The sequence below is a fragment of the Citrus clementina genome, unplaced genomic scaffold (assembly GCF_000493195.1).
Source record: "Citrus clementina cultivar Clemenules unplaced genomic scaffold, Citrus_clementina_v1.0 scaffold_9, whole genome shotgun sequence".
Lineage (NCBI taxonomy): Eukaryota > Viridiplantae > Streptophyta > Magnoliopsida > Sapindales > Rutaceae > Citrus > Citrus x clementina.
Genome location: NW_006261964.1, coordinates 10,304,978 through 10,326,574, shown reverse-complemented (window position 1 = coordinate 10,326,574; position 21,597 = coordinate 10,304,978). Strand labels below are relative to the sequence as shown.

General features: G+C 32.9%; 1 protein-coding gene across 4 annotated transcripts; it reads left to right on the top strand.

Moving 5' to 3' along the window:
- Positions 1-1,957: 1,957 nt before the first annotated feature.
- Positions 1,958-9,763, top strand: LOC18032295 (general transcription factor IIH subunit 2). 4 transcript variants are annotated; one of them, XR_002904822.1, is made up of 7 exons: positions 1,958-2,167; positions 2,388-2,588; positions 6,323-6,642; positions 6,906-7,367; positions 7,654-8,029; positions 8,182-8,416; positions 9,251-9,336. XR_002904822.1 is itself a non-coding variant. In XM_024181568.1 (6 exons), the coding sequence occupies exons 3-6, from the start codon at positions 6,355-6,357 to the stop codon at positions 8,199-8,201; spliced, it is 1,164 nt and encodes a 387-aa protein (XP_024037336.1). In that variant the 5' UTR covers positions 1,958-2,167; positions 2,388-2,588; positions 6,323-6,354; the 3' UTR covers positions 8,202-8,417. The 4 variants fall into 4 exon arrangements, 2 of the variants coding, with proteins under 2 accessions (XP_024037336.1, XP_006420615.1); XR_002904820.1 differs by having other exon boundaries at positions 8,164-8,416; XM_024181568.1 differs by lacking the exon at positions 9,251-9,336 and having other exon boundaries at positions 8,164-8,417.
- Positions 9,764-21,597: the final 11,834 nt, after the last annotated feature.

Sequence of the window (21,597 nt, the reverse complement as noted above, 5' to 3'; positions counted from 1 at the left end):
AAAAGGGGTGGAAAATCTCAATTTATCCTCATTTTCATTTAAAATATAATGGTAAACAGGGGTGTATTGATAATTTTGTTTTTTAATATCCTTAACAATAGATAGAAATAAATTGATATTTTCACATTTTTGGAAATAAATTGAAGGTTGCCGTTATAAGTGAGAGGCAAATTAAAGTAGTTCATAAAAAAGAACAAAACAATTAGCAAATAAGGAAGATGGGTCTTTATTATCCACACTGACTTACAGTTTTTTTTTTATCTGAAGTTTAAATTTTACTTATTTTCAGACATTTATAGATTTTAATATGTTTGTTTTTTATCGCTTATGTCTGATTATAAGATGTTTAGTTCTAAATGGAAAAATTCAAATATTATAAGAATATGACTTTTATCTTAATGGTAAAATAAGTGAATAGAATTTTAATATTCTCTCTCATTAATAACCTTATTAAATAAATTTACTTCTTATTATATAAATTATTTTTTTATTAATTTTTATTTATCCCCTTTTTTTGGTTATATGTGTGTGTTCAACTCTTTTTTTTTTTTTTTTTTTATGAATGAGAAGTTTAAACGTAATAAAACTTTAGGAGAGTGCTTAATAATAGGTCTATCTCTTTGTATTTATATTTACTATTTTTATGATAGATTTTGAATTTTATTCAATACACTAATTTTAATTCAAATTATTAAACATTTCTTGATTCGCTTATGTAATTAACAAGAAAAAAATATCAATATAATATACTAACAATAACATTTTAAGTGTCATATATTAATGTTAAAAAAAAAAACATGTGTTAGATATATATTTTATTTTCATGCTTTGATAAGGTAAACATTATCAATTTTTTTTTTTGTGTTTAACCAATAAAATATAAGTATTGTCAATATATATGAGATTATATATGTCAAAATATTATATTTCAAATGTTTTATTTTTGAAAAACAAACAACTTAACACTTAGATTCAAATATTGAAAAAAAAGAAAAACAAATATATCATTCAGATATATTTTTTGAACTTATTCAGACTTCTGTCAAATTCAAACCCATTCAAATTTCATATCCCAAAAAAAAAAAAAAACTACCTTACTCAACGATATTATTATGTCATTTACTATTTATTCAACCGTTTATTTAGTAAATTTTCGCAATTGCAACATAATTTAGATTACTAAGTTGACGCCTAAACTTTGTTTATAACAGTATTGAGTTTACTTAAACCTTATAACCAACCCAATCAATATGATCATCATCTCAATCACTTGAACCAAATTTAACTGTACAAATAAAAGTTATTGTACTTTTTTAGTCAATTTAAATATTTTTTAAATAAGGTTGAGTAGTTAGAGTCACTTTCTTACAAGTATGATAGTAGTGGTGTGAACCCGCACAAAAATATTGTGAGAGTTTAATTCTTTCTTAAAATTTGAGTGAAGACAATATTTTTTTAAAAAAGGTAAAAGTTGACATATTTTGAACATCACAGTGCGTAAAAATTTGAGTTGTGATATATAAAAATTTAGACAGTACTATATAAGATATTGTAACTAAAAAAAAAATTGTCTCATGTAATTAAAAAAAAAAAATTGTTGAAATACTTAATAAATAGATGGAAGCGACGAATTGGTGCTTAACAATATTAATGAACACCAAGTACTACCCAATCAACTCTTCTATAATTATTTAGTTTGCGGCATGCTTAACACATGCAAGTCGGATGGGAAGTGGTGCTTCACGAATCAGTAACGCCCACTCAATTTATAAGCTTGTTGATAATTAATTTGAAAGATTGTGCTTCATTGTTAGTTGTTGGACGAAGCTGATTCGGAAGTGTCTTTCGTTCTAAGGCATAACTTAAATAGAACCGGTTCAAACCTAAAAATGAAAAAACCTATGTACTAAATTGGACCCAAAAAATATATATATATATATTATTTGCCAATATATGGGTAATATCTCTGAAAAAGTAAAATAAATACACTGTTGAGGTGCCCTGCGGCTGTTGGATTTTAGTTTTTAAACCACGAGACTCGCAACACAATGCACACGTGTCTTTTCCCTTCACTGCGAGCCTGCGACTGTGAGAGCACCAGGGATCTCGAGAGGAGAGAACGATTCACTGACTCAGTGGGTCAGAAAGTACTTTTTCAGCCTAAAGGGTGAGCAAGGCTTAAGCATTCAGCCTTTGTTGTCATTTTTTTTGGCTATTCAATGCTTATTTATTTATTTATTTCTTCTGCATGGGTATTTTAATCGTTGTTTATAATACGTTTATTTTTTAGGGTTTAGTTTGTATCTACGGTTTTAGAATGTTATGAAACATTTTAAAAAATTTCACTCATTTTTTTTGGTGGTTTTGGTGTTTGGGATATTTTGAAGATTTTTTCATTTTTGAGAGGACTTGTTTTCTTCGCGCTCCACAACCACAGCACGGAGCAGAGACACACTCACTCACGTTCCTTGAGCCTGTTTGCTTCCTAGTTCGAGGCTTCCAGTTGCTGTCACCTTGTGCTGTTTGCTTCCAATCCAGTTGCTGCCGTCGCTGCTTCCTTCTTCGTTTGCCATCGTCAGCGACACAAGGTAAGGACATAAGGTTATACATATGTTTGTGATTCCAAATGGTGATGATGGGACATGGCCGTATTTTTGTATTTCGATTGATAATTAAATACATATGTATATTTGTATAATGGCTGCTTTTATTTTGCGATTCAATCGAGCATGGGAAGGACGTCTAGAGACTGAAATTGAAAAATAAACAATCGGGCATTACAGGCAGTCAGGCACTTGAAATTGAAAATAAATGATAGTTCATGTCGTAGCTATGAACAAGAAGAAGTATAACTGTCTAAAATTACATCTCGATTAAGCTCATCTAGAGATTAGAGAGTGTAAAAAAGTCAACAAAGGTTATAATTAGCCCTTGCGTAGAGCTTAATTAAATCGTGTTGTGGTCCTTAATTATCACTAATCTTCACTCTGCCCAATTGGCCATTAATGGAGTTTGCGCACTGCCCCATCAAAACTATGTGGTATTTTCTCGACTAATAGTGCTTAATTAAATCTTGATCTCAATCAAACACATTCAGAATGTCTTTCATTTGCTTCTTCATTTTTTGGCCGTTGTGCTTGAGTGTTGGTGGTTAATTCTTAATTGTTGCTTATTTGGAACTGTTGTCTTGAGTGTTGATGGTGATGGAGATGGATTTATTAATCTTATATGTTTGTCCTTTGGAAATGTGATGATGGACATGGATTATCAATCATGTTTGTTATTTGGAGATGTAACTCAATAGCTTTATTTAACTGAGTACTTGTTTTTTTTTTTTTGTTAACTTTAAAAAGACTTGTTGAAATGCTGAGGATGCTTGGTAGTTGATATTTGTTTTTCATTCATTGATCTGGGCTGGGATTTGAGTTTTTGGAATTTTAGGTGGCTGCTTGGTGAATTTCTGGAAATTGAATTGTTGTAACTTGAATTGTACCCAAACCAAAATACAGACCCGAATTTTCAAACCGGACTGATCCAAAACGCTTGGTTCGGTCTGGTTTGGGTTCGCTTTTTGAACCCAATTGGGTTGAATACTCCCACCCAAACGGGTTGCAACCCAATCGAAACCCGAACCGCCCGAACTGAAACTCGATTTGCCCACCCCTACTTTGAAGATTTTTCGTCTTTGAGAGAACTTCTTTATTTTTCAGCTTAACGGTCTTTTTGGGTTTCTTTGGTACAGTAATTGTCTTTTTGTTCTGTGTTGAAGAATAAAAGGATGTCAAATTTAAAATAAAATAAAAAAGAAATTATGAGGATAATGTGGAATGTAGTTTTTATGGTTTTAGAAACTGTGTTTCTTGTGGAAAAAATAAATGAGAAGGATGATATATATGAGTGAGATGCTGGATGCTAGATATGGGTGACCACTGTCATCTTTAGACCTCAGGGAGCTTTTGTAGTTTAGCAGTGGGGGTGAATGGTTATTTATCAGCTACAAGATTTCAGATTCTTATCTCCTTATGATTTTTAACACTCCTGAGAACAGAGCTATGAGAATAGAAACTATCAGTTATGAGTTAAATTCTTTATGTTGGATAGATTTGGAAAAATTTACTTGCTCAAACATTTTAGAGTGGTGGTATGAATTTAAGGGTAGTATCTTTTATCCCAACCTGTGACCTAATTGAAGTCCCGTGTGAGAGCATTTTTTGACAGTCCCAAATATCTTTATATATACAACAATTGAGACTCACTTGGAGATGATTGTTTTCTTGCTTTATAAATTTCTTTCCTGTAACATCCCAGTGTAAGACATTTATATGGTCTTCATTCAATGTAAAATTAGCATCAATAGATTTGTCACTCTATGACACTCTATTTGAATTATGTTTGCACATTTGAGTTCTACTACCGCTTTTGGTCCTTGCCACCAGTGACTATGCAGTTACAGCGTGGCTTTTGCATAATATAGTAATGGATTTTCGGCGAATTTTTATTTACTCAGTAAATTAATATAAGGGTATTTAGGTAAATTGACAAATGAAGAAATGGTGAAAGTATCAAATCTAGGTCTAGTTGATCATGTGACTAGCCTCTATGAAATACCAAGCATACCCTTTCTCTCATCCCTCTTTGCACTCCATCCCTTCTTCCTTGCTTTGCGGCTAGGTTTTAATTCTTTCTTCGAAAGTAAGCGATATATTCCTCAGCTGTCTTTAAGGAGCTTCAAGATTCATCCTTTTTCTTCATACATCTAAATTGGACGGTGTTTTGAGATAGGGAATTATAACTGATTCTAGCCTTATATCGGGTGTTTGGGTCTACTTTTGTATAGCACAAATAGTGCTAGTCTTGGTTTTCTGAGTGGACAGCTGGTCCACTATCTGTTTTTACATCTTATTCATTAGTACATTTTTGAGTTTCTTATAAAAAAAAATCTATTCCTCAGCTTGACCTATCATTTTGCATCTCATACTTTGCATGTTTGTTTGATTGACTGTATTTGCTGATTTGAAATCATATCTGATTAATAACTTCTGATGGTCTGTATTTCCTTTTTAGGCGTTTTGACGATCTGATCTGTTTGTTTCCTTAGAAATTCGATTGATTCATATGCTATCATATATGGTATGTATTCTATTGCTGTTTTGATCCACATATAGTTCATGATGATTCATAAGTTTATTGAATGTATAATATGATCTAAACTCCTTCGATTTGTATTTATTTTAGCTACGCTCAGTCTAATATTATAAATATGTAGCAATTTGGTTCCTTAGATCAATGTATTCATGGTTCATGATTGGTTTATAAGATGTATTTAATTACAGTATGATCTAGATGTTGTTGTTTTGTGTTTATTCTAGTGTAGTTCAACCAAAATTTGTAGTAATGTTGCGAAGATGTTGCGTAGATCGATGTGAATACGTTGTTATTGTTCCTTTTTTTTTTTTTGTGGTTGAATCTTATCTGAGTTATTAGTTTCATTGATTGAGAATCTGTTACTATGGTCGCTATTTTAAAATTATGAATGTTTTTAGCAAATGTTTTTGTATATTTCTGTGTTGAAGTAATATTTATTTAGAAAAAATTGTAAAGATTTGCCAGTACTTTACAAGTTGTTAAGTTGTTATTGTTGATCTGCATAGTGTTTCTGATTAATTCATGGACTCATTAAATCGCAAATTAATCTAAAACATACCAATCAATTTAATAATCAGATAATCTAGTTTAACCTAGATTTTTGTTATTTCTACGTAAATAGTATTATTATGACACTACATAAATATCTATTATGACATTGAAGACTGCATGACTGTTGGATCTGAAATCAGCGAAAGGTATTACTTTTCAATAAACCGTACATAAAAGTTTTACATTAGGACAGTTTTAGGTGGTTGTGGCTTATTATAATAATCAGCTTAAAGCCAACTAAGTATTTTTTGCAAACTGCATTATTGATTGTTCTAAATCTTAAAAAGAGTGTATGCATTTTGTAAATTTTTTCAAGGTTTGAATACAATGCTGCACTCCATCATAACTCTTACTCAAACTCAAGGTACTGTAGGACAAAGTATATTCACTCGTCCATTCGAGCTGCTCGAGTAGCTAGTAAATAAGTTTTTATTTTTCGGAATTTATTATTTTTATTTACCATTTTCTTTGGGAAAAATAATTTAGATTTTTTCTTATTTAAAAAAGAAATCAAAACAAAGCTTCGAATTGAAACTCATTCCCTACATTATATATTAACATGCTGCACTGAGATAGAGACACAGACACCTACCGAACGATAATTGCAATATTTGGTTGTATTCAGTGAATTAAAAGAAAAACAAAAAGAAAAGAAAAATGAAGAATTCAGAGAGAAGTCGATTGAATGGAGAAGCAGAGGAAGAAGACGATGAAGAGGAAAACTTAAATGGGGGGCTTGAAGCGTGGGAAAGAAGCTACGCAGATGACAGATCATGGGAAGCTTTACAAGAAGACGAGTCAGGGTTTCTTCGACCCATTGACAACTCTGCCATTTACCATGCACAATATCGCCGTCGCCTCCGTGGTCGTTCTTTAACAGTCGCCACTGCTCGCATCCAAAAGGGTCTTATTCGTTATCTCTACATTGTCATCGATCTCTCTCGGGTATGCTTTACACACACACACACACACACATACACATATGTATGTATGTATGTATAATTTCATTCAAGCTAAAATTTTGAGATGTATAATGGATTAAAGTTTGAATTTTTTACAATTGTGGGTTTTTTGCGAAAGGGTAAAGATTCAGTGTTTAATGGAAGACATGATGTGAGCTTTTGTTTGTTCTTATTCTTTGTAAGAATTTTAACTCCTTTTTTTTTTTTTTTTTTGGGTTGGGTGCTTGGCTTCTATTATGTATTTAGGCAGCTGCAGAGATGGATTTTCGGCCAAGTAGAATGGTTGTTGTTGCAAAACAAGTTGAGGCTTTTGTCAGGGAGTTTTTTGACCAGAATCCCCTTAGTCAAATTGGTTTGGTGACCGTGAAGGATGGGGTTGCTAATTGTTTAACTGATCTCGGTGGAAGCCCCGAGTCTCATATAAAAGCTTTGATGGGTAAGTTGGGATGCTCAGGTGATTCCTCGATACAGAACGCCTTAGATCTTGTACACGGGCTTCTCAATCAAATTCCATCATATGGTCATCGTGAAGTTCTAATCTTATATTCTGCTCTCAGTACTTGTGATCCGGGAGATATAATGGAGACCATTCAGAAATGCAAGGAGTCTAAAATTAGGTGTTCGGTTATTGGTCTCTCTGCGGAAATGTTCATATGCAAACATCTCTGCCAAGAAACTGGTGGAACCTACTCTGTCGCATTGGATGAGGTGAGCTCAACATTCTAATTGGTGTTAAGAGACTAAATGGATTTTTAATGCTTTAATTTTTTATCCACTTAGAAATTTGACTATTTGGCATAAATTATGTCATATTTGCAAGGAATTACCATTTAGGGACTCTTGTCTCCTACATAATGAGAAAGAGAGATGTGGTCTAATTTCTATTATGTCCTTCTATTTTCCTTGATGTAACGACACTTCTTACCTGTTAACAGGTAAAAGAAAAGTATTCTTGTGATTATATTTTGTTTTATATTCTCATGTGACTCTGCAGTCCCACTTCAAGGAGTTGATACTGGAGCATGCACCCCCACCTCCAGCTATAGCTGAATTTGCAATTGCCAGTTTGATCAAGATGGGTTTCCCACAAAGAGCAGGGGAGGGCTCTATTTCAATATGTTCATGTCATAAAGAAGTTAAGATTGGTGTGGGATACACCTGTCCAAGATGCAAAGCTCGTGTTTGTGAGCTACCCACTGAATGTTGTATTTGTGGATTGCAACTTGTTTCTTCGCCTCATTTGGCAAGGTCATACCATCATCTCTTTCCAATTGCACCATTCGATGAGGCCACCCCATCACGTCTAAATGATCTACATAACATATCGCGATCAACTTGTTTTGGTTGCCAACAAAGTCTTCTCGCTTCCGGTAAGTGATTACGTGGAAAGCTTTGCAAGTCCCAAGCGGCTTTTTGTTTATTATTTTTCAATAATACTTTAATACACCATTCTTGATAAATTATACATGGAGGTGAATTATATTTGTTATTTTTTATGGTCAAGTTTCCATTACTACTAAAGTGGTGCAAGGAAAGAGCTGAGCAAGGGCTAGTCAATGAATAAGGGAATTGGAAACAGCACAATAGAGGAAGCATGTAACTGTTTTCTCACATGTGGTGGACTTCCAATGAAACATAATATTTCAGTGTCATCACAAGTTGAGCCGAGAGCCCCAGACAGTTTGGTACCTTGAGGCAAGATGTAATGGGGCAGCCAAAACATGTCTGCCCACTTATCTTACAGGAAACTTTATAATGTACTTACGTAAGTGCATGAAATATGGTGATGGTAGATTAACTATATAGAAGTGAGACAAAGATTTAGTTATATGGTGCTCTGACTCCAGACTACCATAAATATTCTTTCACGGACTACCATAAATAATATTCTTTTACAGACTACCATAAATATTATTTACAGATTGTGAGAGGCAATGAATGAAAGCACCTTATGTAAATGGCTGCCTGTCATATTTTGAAACCAATATCAGAGAATAGATTTGTCATCACCTTCCTTTCTAGGCCACCAGCGTAGAAATGTTACTATTAGCCCAAACAGTTAAGGTTCAGTTTCCCATTAAGAGCGAGAGAAAGAGAGAAACTATCATTAAAGGGCTGGAGGTAATGAAGGTCATAGATCAAACCTTACCACTTCAAATAAGCACACAACAAATAAACGAGAAACTATCAATCATGAATAAGCTCAAGAGGACAAGAGTCTATCCTACAAAGACGGATGTTAGATGCTGATACCTCATTCCTGGTTTGATGTCAAAATACAGAATTTTGAAGAAACTTTTCTTGGCTGGTGTATTTTATGCTTATTTATTGTGTAGCTGTTTTGTTCTTTGCTCTGCGAAAAGTTTGTTTGACTAGTTAGCCATTTGTGTTTTTTGGTGAGTTGTGCATACCTGTTTATTTAGAAGCAGTATAAGGGTTCTTATATCAGCTTAAACCTAGCTGCTTTTACCGTCTTCTAGGTGAAAATGAGAAAAAGGAAAGAAAATTTGAGAAATAAAGAACTTGAGCTCTTGTAGGCATGCACTGCCAACTCCTTTCTTGTTCTCATTATCTGTTTCTTTTTAATGCAGGAAACAAAGCTGGCCTTTGTGTTGCTTGCCCAAAATGCAAAAAACACTTTTGCCTAGAGTGTGATATTTACATTCATGAAAGTTTGCACAACTGCCCTGGTTGTGAGAGCTTAAGGCAGTCAAACCCAGTTGTTGCTAATGAAGGATGACAGATACGTTTCACCTTGGGTTTTCATGATTTCTTGCCCCCATTACAGAAGCTTGCTCCTCCGAACCAAAATTATGCTGCAACTCAATAGATTCTCACCTGTGACTGACATTGGCTCGAAACGTCCACATAAACTATCAGCCTTGTGCGTAGGCATTCAGGAGTAGTCAAGACGCATTGATTTTATCTTATTTATTTATTTACTTTTTTTGCTTTTTGTTTGTTCTTCTGTACTAAGCTAGCATTAAATGAAGCCCTGTGTATGTTTATGCTAGGTTGCAGATACTGCTTTTTGTGGCTAGCTTTTCTTTAGAGCTCTATTGTTGCCGTATTACACTTTCAATTAAGTTCATTCTTGTCGTATTGTTGCAAGTTTTTTTCCTTTTCGGATCTTATTTTCTGTTTTTCTTTTTTACTTTTCGTGAGACTTTTGTCGCATCAAATATTACTGACAAACCTGATAAAGAGATAGTAATGGTTATTAGTACACCGTTCAGGTCTTCATCCTCACGTTTTTATTTTTATTTTTGTTTTAATTTTTAAAGTCTAGAAAATATTTTCTTTTGAAAGGATCCTTAAAAATAGTTTAAACAAGAAATTGTATGTACATTCGTTTCCTATAAGTAACAAACATCTCTGTTAACTTGGGTTTGCTTTCGCTCGTTAATTTTTTCTCCCAAGATTTTTCCTTTTGATGGTGAGCAGGAGGCACGACTTGCTGCAAATCTTTGATAATCACTGCTGGGATGTGAACATGAAGGCTGTATTCTGACCCCCGTAGGTCTGATTATGACCCCTGCCTTTGTTGGGAAATATATTGATGCAGGTGCTGCTGCTGCTGCTGCTGCTCCTGTTTATCAGATGAAATCCCCATTGATGATGAGAAGAAAATCTTTCATAAAATATATCCTCGCTGCCGATCCAGTTCTGCTTGATGTTCGAATTTTTCTGTGCTACTTTCAAGTGTAACCCTAACCCATTCTGTAGTCATTGGTTAGGTTAAAGTCTCTGGGGGCACACAGCTTGCTGCTTGGTATTTTTGGTTGGATGGCCGTTGTTTTCATTCTCTCTGGATGAGTTAGTGCACGTGGCCAAGTCCGGGGTAAAGTGGAAACACTGGTCTCTTACTATGTTATTTTGTTGTGTTTTTCTTTGAGAAATTTGCCTAAGGCAGTCGTTTCAACTTTCAAATGTAAACATTTGGTAGGGTCTTTACATAAAGAAATCAATTTCGCTTTTCTCTTCTTTGCTACCAGAGCATCTCTTTTGTTCTTGTTTTAAATATTTTTTATATAAATAGTTACAAGTATGATATATTTTCACAATTGATAAATTTTATAAAAATCTATTCGTTGTTTTAGAAAAAGATTATGATACTTGGTTACAAAACAATCCCTATATAAAAGTATTAGAATGTACTTTTAACTATTGTAGAAACTGAAATTGCAAGAATTAGTAGAAAACATTCATAATTAGACAATCTATCAAAAGAAATATTAGGAAATATAAAGCTTTCAATAGACTACACATCTCTTTTAGCTCATACAATAGAAAGAAACATAACTTTTAGGAATTATTCTTTTTCAAGGTTATCTATTATAGATGGTATATATAGTAGAGAGATAAAATTATTAGATAATTATGAAAATTTAGCTTTAAAAATTAGAAATAGACCAAAAGATTTAAAACATTAGTTTATGAATTTTCAGAGATTAGAATATTTAGATTTAAAAATTAGCAATCATAGAAAACTAAAATTGAATTTGATAGAGAATAAAAATTAGTCGTAATGTAGAACACCTAGAAAATCAATTAAATATATTACATATACTAGTAATAGTCAACAAAACTTCATAGTAGATTTATTAATTAATTTAGGACAACACCTGGAAGTCAATTTAGAAAAACTAAAAGAACCAGTAGTAGGACTAGGAAAATTCTTTTGAAACTAGCAATATCAATACATTAAGAAGAAATTTAGATTATATTAAAGAATTATCAGCTAGTTTTAATGACGAGATTAAAAGATTCTATAGCAAGAAAGAAATATTAGAACTAATCCAGTTATTAGATACAAAAATGCATAATCCAATAGAATTAGAAATTAAAAATTTTGTAGAAAATTTAAAAGTTGAAATTGAAAATATTAAATTTACACAAAGAGAATTACAAATACAATTAGACTCAATAAAATTAACAGTAAGTCAATGAGTTTAGAAAAGCAATTAATAGGATCATTAGCAGAATTAGAAAGAGATTTACCGAATATTAATCCAATAGGATATAGTTATAAAGAATTTAGTAAAGAAAGTAATAATATAAAGCAAGTTTAGGCAAAAATAATATAAAGCAAGTTCAGGCAAACACTATTATAAAATTATTAGTCAAAGTTAGTAACAAATTAGAAGACTCAGACAATAGAATCATTAAACTAGATAGTAGCTTTCAAACTTTTAGAAGAAAATAAAGAAACGGTATCACATTTAGAGCTCAGTAACTCATTGGATAATTTAGACAAGGAATTAGATATATTAACAAATAGAGTTGAAAAATTAAATTTGAATGGACGGGCCTTAAAACCTAGGAAATTAGAGAAAGAATTAGATGATCATTAATTATAGTAGAAAGAATTAGATGATCATTATCGTTTTCTAGTAAAGGTAAAGAAATTATAAAAAGAATTGAAGATACAATAGATGAATAAGATCTTGATAAATTATTAGAAAGAGGCTTTGAACAAATTATAAAGAAAAGATTAATCGATTATATAATGAAGGATTAGTGTCAAAAATATATAATAGTTTATATTAGGGGTGGGCAAATACCTGACCCGAAAAAGGTGGGGTTCGGGTCGGATCGGGTTTCCATTGCAGCCCAATCGGATGAGGAAGTGTCAACTCGATCGGGTTGTGAACAAGTCGAGTTAAACCCGACCCAATCCGAATATCCGATCGGGTCTTCCAAAAAAAAAAACTCACTTACACATTACACTTTACGCTTTACTTTACAGTTTACACTTTACACATTACACAATACACACGCACATTGCACACCAGACGCAGACGGCAAAGGGTAAACCCTCACAGCTCACAACTCACAAGTACTCACAACAATTCACACACAGTCACACACTGTGAAACACACAAACAACACACGGAACATAACCAATCTGCTGTGAGTGCTGCAGAAACCAAAGGCCTGAAGTCTGACTATGAACCCTCTTCAATATGCTGCCGAAACCGACACCCAACAGGCCATCTATTGTCGCGATCTGCTGCCATCTGCTGTCGTGATCTGTGCGTGAGCTGCTGCCATCTGCTGCCGTGGCTGAAGCCTCCAACCCAACTCAACCCAACCCGAGCTTTCTCCTTTGTGTTGCGGCTTTGTGACCCAAACCCGTTTTTGAAGATTTGAAGTTTCATAATTTCAAATTCAATCTTTCATGGTATATATATATAGTTTAATAGTTATATATGCTTAATTATTAGTTATTTAATATTTATTATGTAATTGGTTAATGGTTATTATTTGATTGTTGTAATTATGTGTTTTTAAATGTTAGTAATAAAATCAAGAAAATTAGTGTATTTATGATTTTGTTATGAATAAATTTTTATTAATTGTTAATAAATAACAAAAATTTGTCAATTATTAATAACTGAAATAGTGTTAATTGATCATTGTTAATAATTGTTAATAACAGTTAATAATTAATTTTTTTATGAATAAAAAATTAGGACATTAGGTAGATTAAATATTAAAATTAAGTTTTATGTTAGTGTTATATATATTTTATAATTATAATGTGTTATATGGTTATGTGCACTTCAAGCCTTCAATTCAACCTTAAAAAAATTAACTAATTCAATTAATATTTTATTGTATGTTAATCATCCGTTAAGTCGTTAAGTACAAGTAATTTGGGCTTGAAATTAAAGGATTTATAATAAGAATTAAGACATGGATAGGCAAATAATATCATATTATTATGGGGAATGTATAATTGGATATTATAAATTAATTAATTAATCATGAATTTCTTGCTTTTTATTTATGGAGTATGAACAATTTGAATTGAAATTACTAATTAGATTATGTTAATAATATTTCTATGTTTTGATTTTTGAATTAATGATTATTAATTATTATTTTGTATATTCAGATGCTTGGACATTCAAGATCGAATTCGATGAGTGACGATGAAGAACAAAGTGTACAAATGAAATGAAATGAACTCAAAGAGGAAAAGAAAAGGCAAAGCGAAGAAGACCGCCAATGAAAAAAAGATCGGAAGTGTGGAATCATTTCACTTTACTTGAAGATACTCCAAACAAATGAAAGTGCAACTATTGTGGTAGACAATATCAATGTCATTCAAGGCTTGATGGGATTACAAATATGACAAGGCATATAAAGACATGCGAATCATACAAGACATTTCGGGCACAACAAAGTGGAAGTCAACAAAATTTGACAGCTGAGGGCGGCGAAGAAAATGCAAGTAATTTGGTTTTGGGTAAAGGATGGAGTCAAGACCCGTGTCGAAGGACAGTGACTAAAATGATTATTATGGGTGAGTTGCCGCTCAGTTTTGTATACAACAAAGGATTTAGGCATTTCTGCAGTGTAGCTATCCCGCAGTTCGTTATGCCATCTCGAAGAACTATTGATAGAGATGTTATGGAGTTATTTTTTGAGGAAAAAGGCAATGTTGAAGAGTTTGATTTGCAACAACAAGCAGCGGGTGTCTCTTACAACCGATTTATGGACTTCTGTTCAAAACATGAGCTACCTGGTGATTACAACTCATTTTATTGATAGTAATTGATGTTTGAATAGGAGGATTATTAGTTTTAGCGCAATCGAAGATCATAGAGGGAAGTCGATTGGTAAAAAGATTGTGGCTTGCTTATAGGATTGGGGGATAGAGATTGTTTGCAATAACTGTTGATAATACCACTGCAAATGATATTACTGTTGGTTATATCACTATGCAGTTGCTTGCTTGGAGGAATGATGATGCACTTGTGTTGGCGGGACAATATATGCATGTGCGTTGTTGTGCACATATTTTGAATTTGATTGTTATTTCAGGATTGGGAGAGTTGCATGCTAGTGTTACTGTTATTCGGAATGTTGTGAAGTACGTGAGATCCTCCAGCACGAGGCTGCGAACATTTAAACAATGTGCTGAGCAGGTGAATTGTCCAAAAGAAATTGTTGTTTTCGATTGTCCTACCAGGTGGAATTCCACTTATTTGATGTTGATGATTGCGCTGAAATTTCAAACGGCATTTGATAGAATGGTAGAAGTGGATAAACCTTATGAGGCATACTTTGCTGAGAAAGAAAATAATGTTAGAAGGGTGGGCCCACTTGGACCGGAGGATTGGGAGAGTGCTGAACGAATTGTGAAGTTTTTGAAAGTATTTTATGACGCCACATTGTTATTTTCTGCCTCTTTGAGTGTGACTTCTAATCTTTGTTATAATATTATTGACTTAATTGAGAGTTCATTGACTGCACTGCAAGAAAGTACAGATTCTTTGGTGTCCTCTATGGCTTATAGTATGAGAGAAAATTTTAATAAGTATTGGGAGTCCATAAGAAAGATAAACAAAATGTTGATTGTTGCCTCTATTCTTAATCCATGAGCGAAAATGGATTTTGCTAAACATATTTTTTAGATCATTTTTTGCAATGATAATTTAATGGTTGAACAAATGACCAAAGCAGTGAAGGACTTGTTGAATGAGTTTTATGATGACGTTTTTTGAGTTGCTTGCCCTTTCCTTGGATATGCCAGGAAGGTTTCTGTTCAGAATGAGAGTAGAAAAGTAGTATCTGAGGTGGAAAGGTACTTGAAGGACCCAGTTGAAGATCCCAGCAATCTTAAACTTAATGTTTTGCTTTGGTGAAAGGTGGATGGATCAAGGTATCCAATTATGGAGAAAATTGCAAGAGATGTCCTCGTTGTGCTTGTTTCCACAATGGCATCTGAGTCTGCATTTAGCACCGGGCATCGTATTATTGATGAGTATAAGAGTTCTTTAACCCCGGCTATGGTTGATGCGTTGATATGCACTGAAAATTGGCTGCAGTCTAAACTTTTTGCCAATCCCGTCTACAACCTCTAAGAAGATATTTAGGAGCAAATGTTTCATATGGAATTATAAGAAAATAATATTTTTAATTTTTTATCATACAGTATATACATAATATATTTAAAATGCATTATAACTTTATATAGAACATCTACATGCAGTCATGTACTTGAGTTACTAATTGTTTTTTATAAAGCTTATAAGATCGCAAGCTTTAACAGGGGAAGCGATGAGCGCCAACATTGGTGTTATGGATGTTTAAAAGGTAACTTTTAATATATATTATTATTCATAATTTGATATTATAGTACTATTAGTATTTGGTTGTAATTTAAACTATAATTATAGTTGTTATAGTTTTAAATTTTAGGTCTAATTTGTAATTGTTTTAGTTAGACAAGTTGAAGTTGATAGAATGTTATTATTGTCTATTATTATTATTAACTTGATTTGGTGATGAATGCCATAAAATAAGCATGATTGACTTAATTATATATATAATCAAGTGTGTGTGTGTGTTGAAAAATTTGGTAAACATATATATTTATTTGTAATTATAAATTTATAATGATATAATAGAAATTAGAAAGATTGTAACACCCCTTTAGCTCATTTAAAGATATGAATTGGATTTATTTATTTGTGTTTGTGATTGATGTGTAATCTTATAAATTTGGTTTATTTGCTCAATTTTTTATATGAATTGAGTTGTTCATTTGCAACGTGGCTTAAAGAAAATATTTATTGTACATTTCTTCAATCTTTCTCTAGGCAATCGGCACTTGAACTTGGAGTTCAAAATTTTGAATTTATAAGTTGTCAAAGTGCTTGCATGGAGCCATGGAGGAACCAAGAAAGCCTATTTAGTTTTAATATTTGAACTTTGAACTTTGTGATTTGTGTTTCTAAACAATTTAATTATGTTTAAATTTTGTGAGTTTGTGAGTTTGTGTTTCAAACTTTCAAAGACTAATATTTCGAAATTGTGCTTTGGACTTTGTAAGTTTGTATTAATTTTTATTAAGTTTGGACTTTGTTGGTTGAGTAAATAATAGTCATAATCCTACCCTCCAAGCCAATTGGCAAATAATCATATTCTAGCATTTTAACTTTATTCATTTGATTTAATAGCATTTTCTTTTCTTTGTTTCAATTGAAAATTAGTAAAAATGACTACAATTAAGAAAAATGTCTTAAAACTATCATAAAAACTACAAAAATAGGAAAAAAAAAGCTCAAAATTGCATTAACCGAATTTGACCCAAATTGACCCGATTTGATCCGAACTCAATCCGTCCCATTTTAAATCCAACCCGAACTCAACCCGAATTATTGACCCGATTCGAATTATATTCGAGTCGGATCGGGTCGGGTTACTAATTCGAGTTAAGTTCGGATTGATTCTTGTCTAACCCGAACAACCGAAAACCCAATCGAGTTGACCCGAACCCGGTTTTGCCCACCCCTAGTTTATATATTTACACATATAAAACTAAATTAGCGGTAGTAGAGAGAATAATTAACATTAATTAGTCTAGCAGGTAGAGATTTATATGGTATAATAGTAATAGGAATACTTAGTCAGGTTAGAGAAGATTTAGACAATAAGCACATTTATATTTATATGATAGTAGATTTTATGACTATGAACAAGCTTAATAGCCATTGGAGAAATAGACTTACACTACTACAAAAATGACTTTTACTAACACTTGTTCAGTGACACTTTATAAAAAGTGTCAACAATTGCGTACATATGCACCATTTTCCGCTTTTGACAAATAAGTATTACAAATTACTGATACTAGTAGTATCAGTAAATTAAATATAAAAAATCACTGATACTGAAGTATCAAAGGTAAAAAAAAAATTGTTATTATTGTTTGTTTTAATTCCAACTCGAACTTGCGACTTCTAAAACTCCACAAACCACTTAAACCCACAAAATTAACTTATAAATATATTTGGAAGTTTAAAGAACAAAGAACAAAGATATAAAAGAAAAGAAATATCAGAGACAAAAAACCCAGAACGCAATCCCTAATTCCCCTTTCTCATTCGTGACTTCTTCTTCTCTAATCTCTATCGTGGGTGAGAGAGAACAATACATACACTTACACAAACACACCACGTCCACACCGCTGCGCCCGCCGCCGCTAAACTACGCCCACGCCCATGCCCACGGTCTAGTTTCTCTAACCCTAAGCTAAGAAACTCCCACTCCCAAGCTACTGCGGCTGTCACTTTGGTTCAAGTGTGTCGATGCTGTAGCTTCTAGCCGTTCTCAATTTGCTTCCTTGTTCCCACTGTTGTCATCTCTGTCGTCGCTGCCTCGACTTCGTTCATGGTCGTCAGCCGCACAAGGAAAGGTTGTACATGCGAATGGTGCATAAATGGTTGTTTGTAATTCAATCTTCTAGACTCATTTTGTTCTTCTTTTTTGTCCTTCATAAACAAATTATCGCAAATTAATCTCACTGACCCCACACCTTCACTAAGATCGTGGAACCATCTGATTTCGAAGAGGTAAGTGAAAGTACTTTAGCTTTTTTTTTTCTCAATTTTCCTTTCATTTCCTTCTATAATCAACACGAGACTTATAAAAAATCCTAATTTTCTCTTAATTTATGCAAATCGTCTATAACATTTTGTCTTTGATCTTTTAATTCCTTGCAGTTTCATAATTCTTTCTCAAATGAAAGTATTTTCCTCATAACTTCTCTATTTTTACTCGTTAAATTTAATGCAGTCCCAAATTTTAGGTTTTGGTGTATTATTATGAAATTTTGTTTCATGTTCTCTGGATTTGTGCATTTGCCTTGGGTATTTTCTCAAATATTTGATTAACACACTTTCAATTTTAGTTAAAGCTTAACCTTGAAGACAATCAAACACAGAAGTTAATTAAGATATGAAAAGGAGTTGCTTGAAGAAAGTTAAAGTTACTGGACATGGTTAAGTTTCTTTTGTAACTAATTCTTGCTATAGGGTAAGTATATCAATATAATTGTTCTCTCTCTCTCTCTCTCTCTCTCTCTTTTGCTTTATGTCAATTTATGTTGGATTAAATTGTCGTACTTAATTTAACATTCATGTGTTTTGTTGACAGACCTAAAAGGTTCTGGTTATCTTGTTAGAAGCAAGAAATTTAGTTACTTCTTTGCCACTTTAGTTGATTTTTTTTAGCAATTTTATTCGTATTTTTAATAAAACCTCAATGTGGTCAATTTCAAAGTGAAGATCCTTAAGGTTAGCAATTGTATTTTATTTTTACTCTGTAATGCTCCTAGTTTGTTTTGAACACAATCAAACAATTTGTAGTAATGCAAGCATTCCAATCAACTACAAGGAAGTTAAATGCAACTACCATGAGGTTATTATTTATGTTCTATGACTGAGAGCTTGATTTCCTTATTTGTTTATTTTATTTGTATTAAGATGGCATATGGCATAGTCTACGAATTATAAGTTCAATTTTGGTTTTGATTTTGTGCTTTTAGTACATCTTGATTGCTGCCTTGAGAAGATTATTGAATTGATTACACTAGTTTGTTGAACTACTCTAAATTATTATTATAATATTCTAACTTTGGTTTCCTGTAAGCGAACCTTGACTCAAACTTGGTTATGCAATAACTTTGGATATTATGCACTATTTCAACATGTCTCTTGAGTAATTAATTATTTGTTTATATACAGAGTTACCCTTTATTTATGACAAACTTGCTTGTCTGTGAGGCTATAGATCATAAATTTTGTAGTTTGTTTAGTTGAAAACAATTTAGAAAAGTTGCTTGCTCTTGGGATAGATGCTTATAGATCAGAAAAGTTTCTATTTTTGCTCTTTAAAGCAATAAATAATTTGCTGTTAATTATTGAAGTGAATATTTGCATAGACCTATTTGATTTGTAAGTTATAGGTTGATGTCGCATAAGATTCGAATGAATGAGTTCAAGCAAATGAAATTTTTAGAGTCATCTTGTACTAAGGTGGAAATCAATTGGAGAAAATAAAGAACAATAGGTAATCAATTACTATGAAGCTCTAAATTGAGAGTCTGAGTCATATACCTTGGCCAAATTAATGCTCTCTTGTGTTTTTCATATGATTTTCTAGTTTGTTAGACCATCTTGTGTTTTCTTAATATGGTTTTCTAGTTAATTTGTTAGGCTGTGTAATTATGACTTCGTATGTTTTAGCCAATGACTATTAATTTTGTATTGCTGAATTTATAATTTCCACATATTTCTTTCGACAATGCAAAACAAGGGAATGTTAATGTATATTGTTTATGTTTATTCGATTGAAGTATAGCACAATGTTTGATGTTGTTAATTAGACCTATTCAGTAAAGTTCCTGCCAAAAACTGTAAATCTATAATATGATGGACAAATTGCTAGCTTAAGCCACAAACTAAAGCCACAAGTGGCTTAGTAAATTAAAAGCAGCCAGCTGATTGCTTCATTAAGGTCACATGCAAGCTTCACTTATATGCTTCTCCTGCTTGCTTGAATCGGTGCACCTATATATGTTGAAAAGTGAGAGTTGCTTGCTAAAAATAAACTTTATGATTTTCAATGCAATGAATCATTGTTGAATCTGGGCACCATAAGTGCTATAGTGCTTGTTAACTTAATGTCTTTTGTCACCTAGTATAGTGTTGAAAGGTTGACCAAATCAAATTGATTTGGTTTTCCTTATATATTTAGGTGTATATTTGGTGTATATTTGGTGTAAATATAGAGTTATTGCTTCCTAGAAATCAGTGTGTAATATTCTGCTTTAATTTTTTCTTTCCTTTCTTAGTCTCTTGTATCCCTATATTAAGACTGTGTACAGTCTCATGAAGAAATGAAATAGAGAATTATTCCATAAACTTTTTCTCTACCTATTTTCACATGGTATCAGAGCTAGGCTCCCTTTCTTTCTGATCTCTTCCCTACCATGTCTGACCAATCTTCTGAAACCACAGTCACCTCAAAAAGACTAGAACCAAAAATTTCCCATTCTGAATCTCATTCTGTCCAGATTACAACTATCCGGCTGAATGAAGGAAATTTTCAAAGATGGTCTCAGTCGGTTAGAATGTATATTAGGGGAAGAGGGAAGATTGGTTATCTTACTGGAGATGTTAAGGCTCCTGAAATATCTGATCCCTCTTATGGTGTTTGGGATGCTGAAAACTCCATGATTATGGCATGGTTAGTCAACTCCATGGATGAAGACATTGGGGCAAATTATATGTGCTACTCTACTGCAAAAGAACTCTGGGATAATGTGAGTCAGATGTACTCTGACTATGGAAATCAGTCCCAGATCTATGAGTTGCAGCTTGCTCTTGGAGATATCCGTCAAGGAGATTATAGTATAACAAAATACTTCAATACTCTAAAGAGATTGTGGCAAGATCTGGACTTATTCAACGACTACGAGTGGGAGAGCATGGAAGATTTTAAACACCACAAACAAACTGTCAATAATGAGCGAATCTTCAAGTTCCTGGCTGGGCTCAATGTTGAATTTGATGAGGTAAGAGGAAGAATTATTGGGAGAAAGCCACTTCCTACTCTTGAGGATGTTTTCTCTAAAGTAAGGAGAGAAGAAAGTCGTCGAGGTGTTATGTTGGGAAAAAAGAACTCCATTGTCTCTGTGGAAAAATCTGCCCTTATTACAGCAGATGCTAATGCTACCCGCTCCATCACTCAACAGCAACAAAAATCTCGAGTATGGTGTGATTACTGTAATAAACCACGCCATACTCGGGAGGCTTGCTGGAAACTCCACGGAAAGCCTGCAGACTGGAAAAACAGCAAGCATAGCCGTGCGTCTGCCAATGAAGTGGAGAATCTGGAAAAAAATCTCAGCAAGGAGCAAATTGACCATCTCATAAAGCTGCTGACTTCTAATCCTCCACCTAGTACTCCTAGAGGTTCACTAGCCCAAACAGGTAGTATTATTAATGCTCTATTTAGCCACTCAACTACTGCACCATGGATTATTGATTCGGGTGCTTCTGATCATATGACTAGCATTTCTAGTTTATTTGATTCCTATTATCCTTGCCCTGGTAACAAAAAGGTAAGAGTTGCTGAT

Coding starts and splice junctions, on each gene's coding strand:
- LOC18032295 (XM_006420552.2), top strand. CDS start 6,355: ATGAAGAATTCAGAGAGAAGTCGATTGAATGGAGAAGCAGAGGAAGAA. Junction 6,643..6,905: donor TTGTCATCGATCTCTCTCGG/GTATGCTTTACA, acceptor TTATGTATTTAG/GCAGCTGCAGAGATGGATTT. Junction 8,030..9,250: donor ACAAAGTCTTCTCGCTTCCG/GTAAGTGATTAC, acceptor TTTTTAATGCAG/GAAACAAAGCTGGCCTTTGT.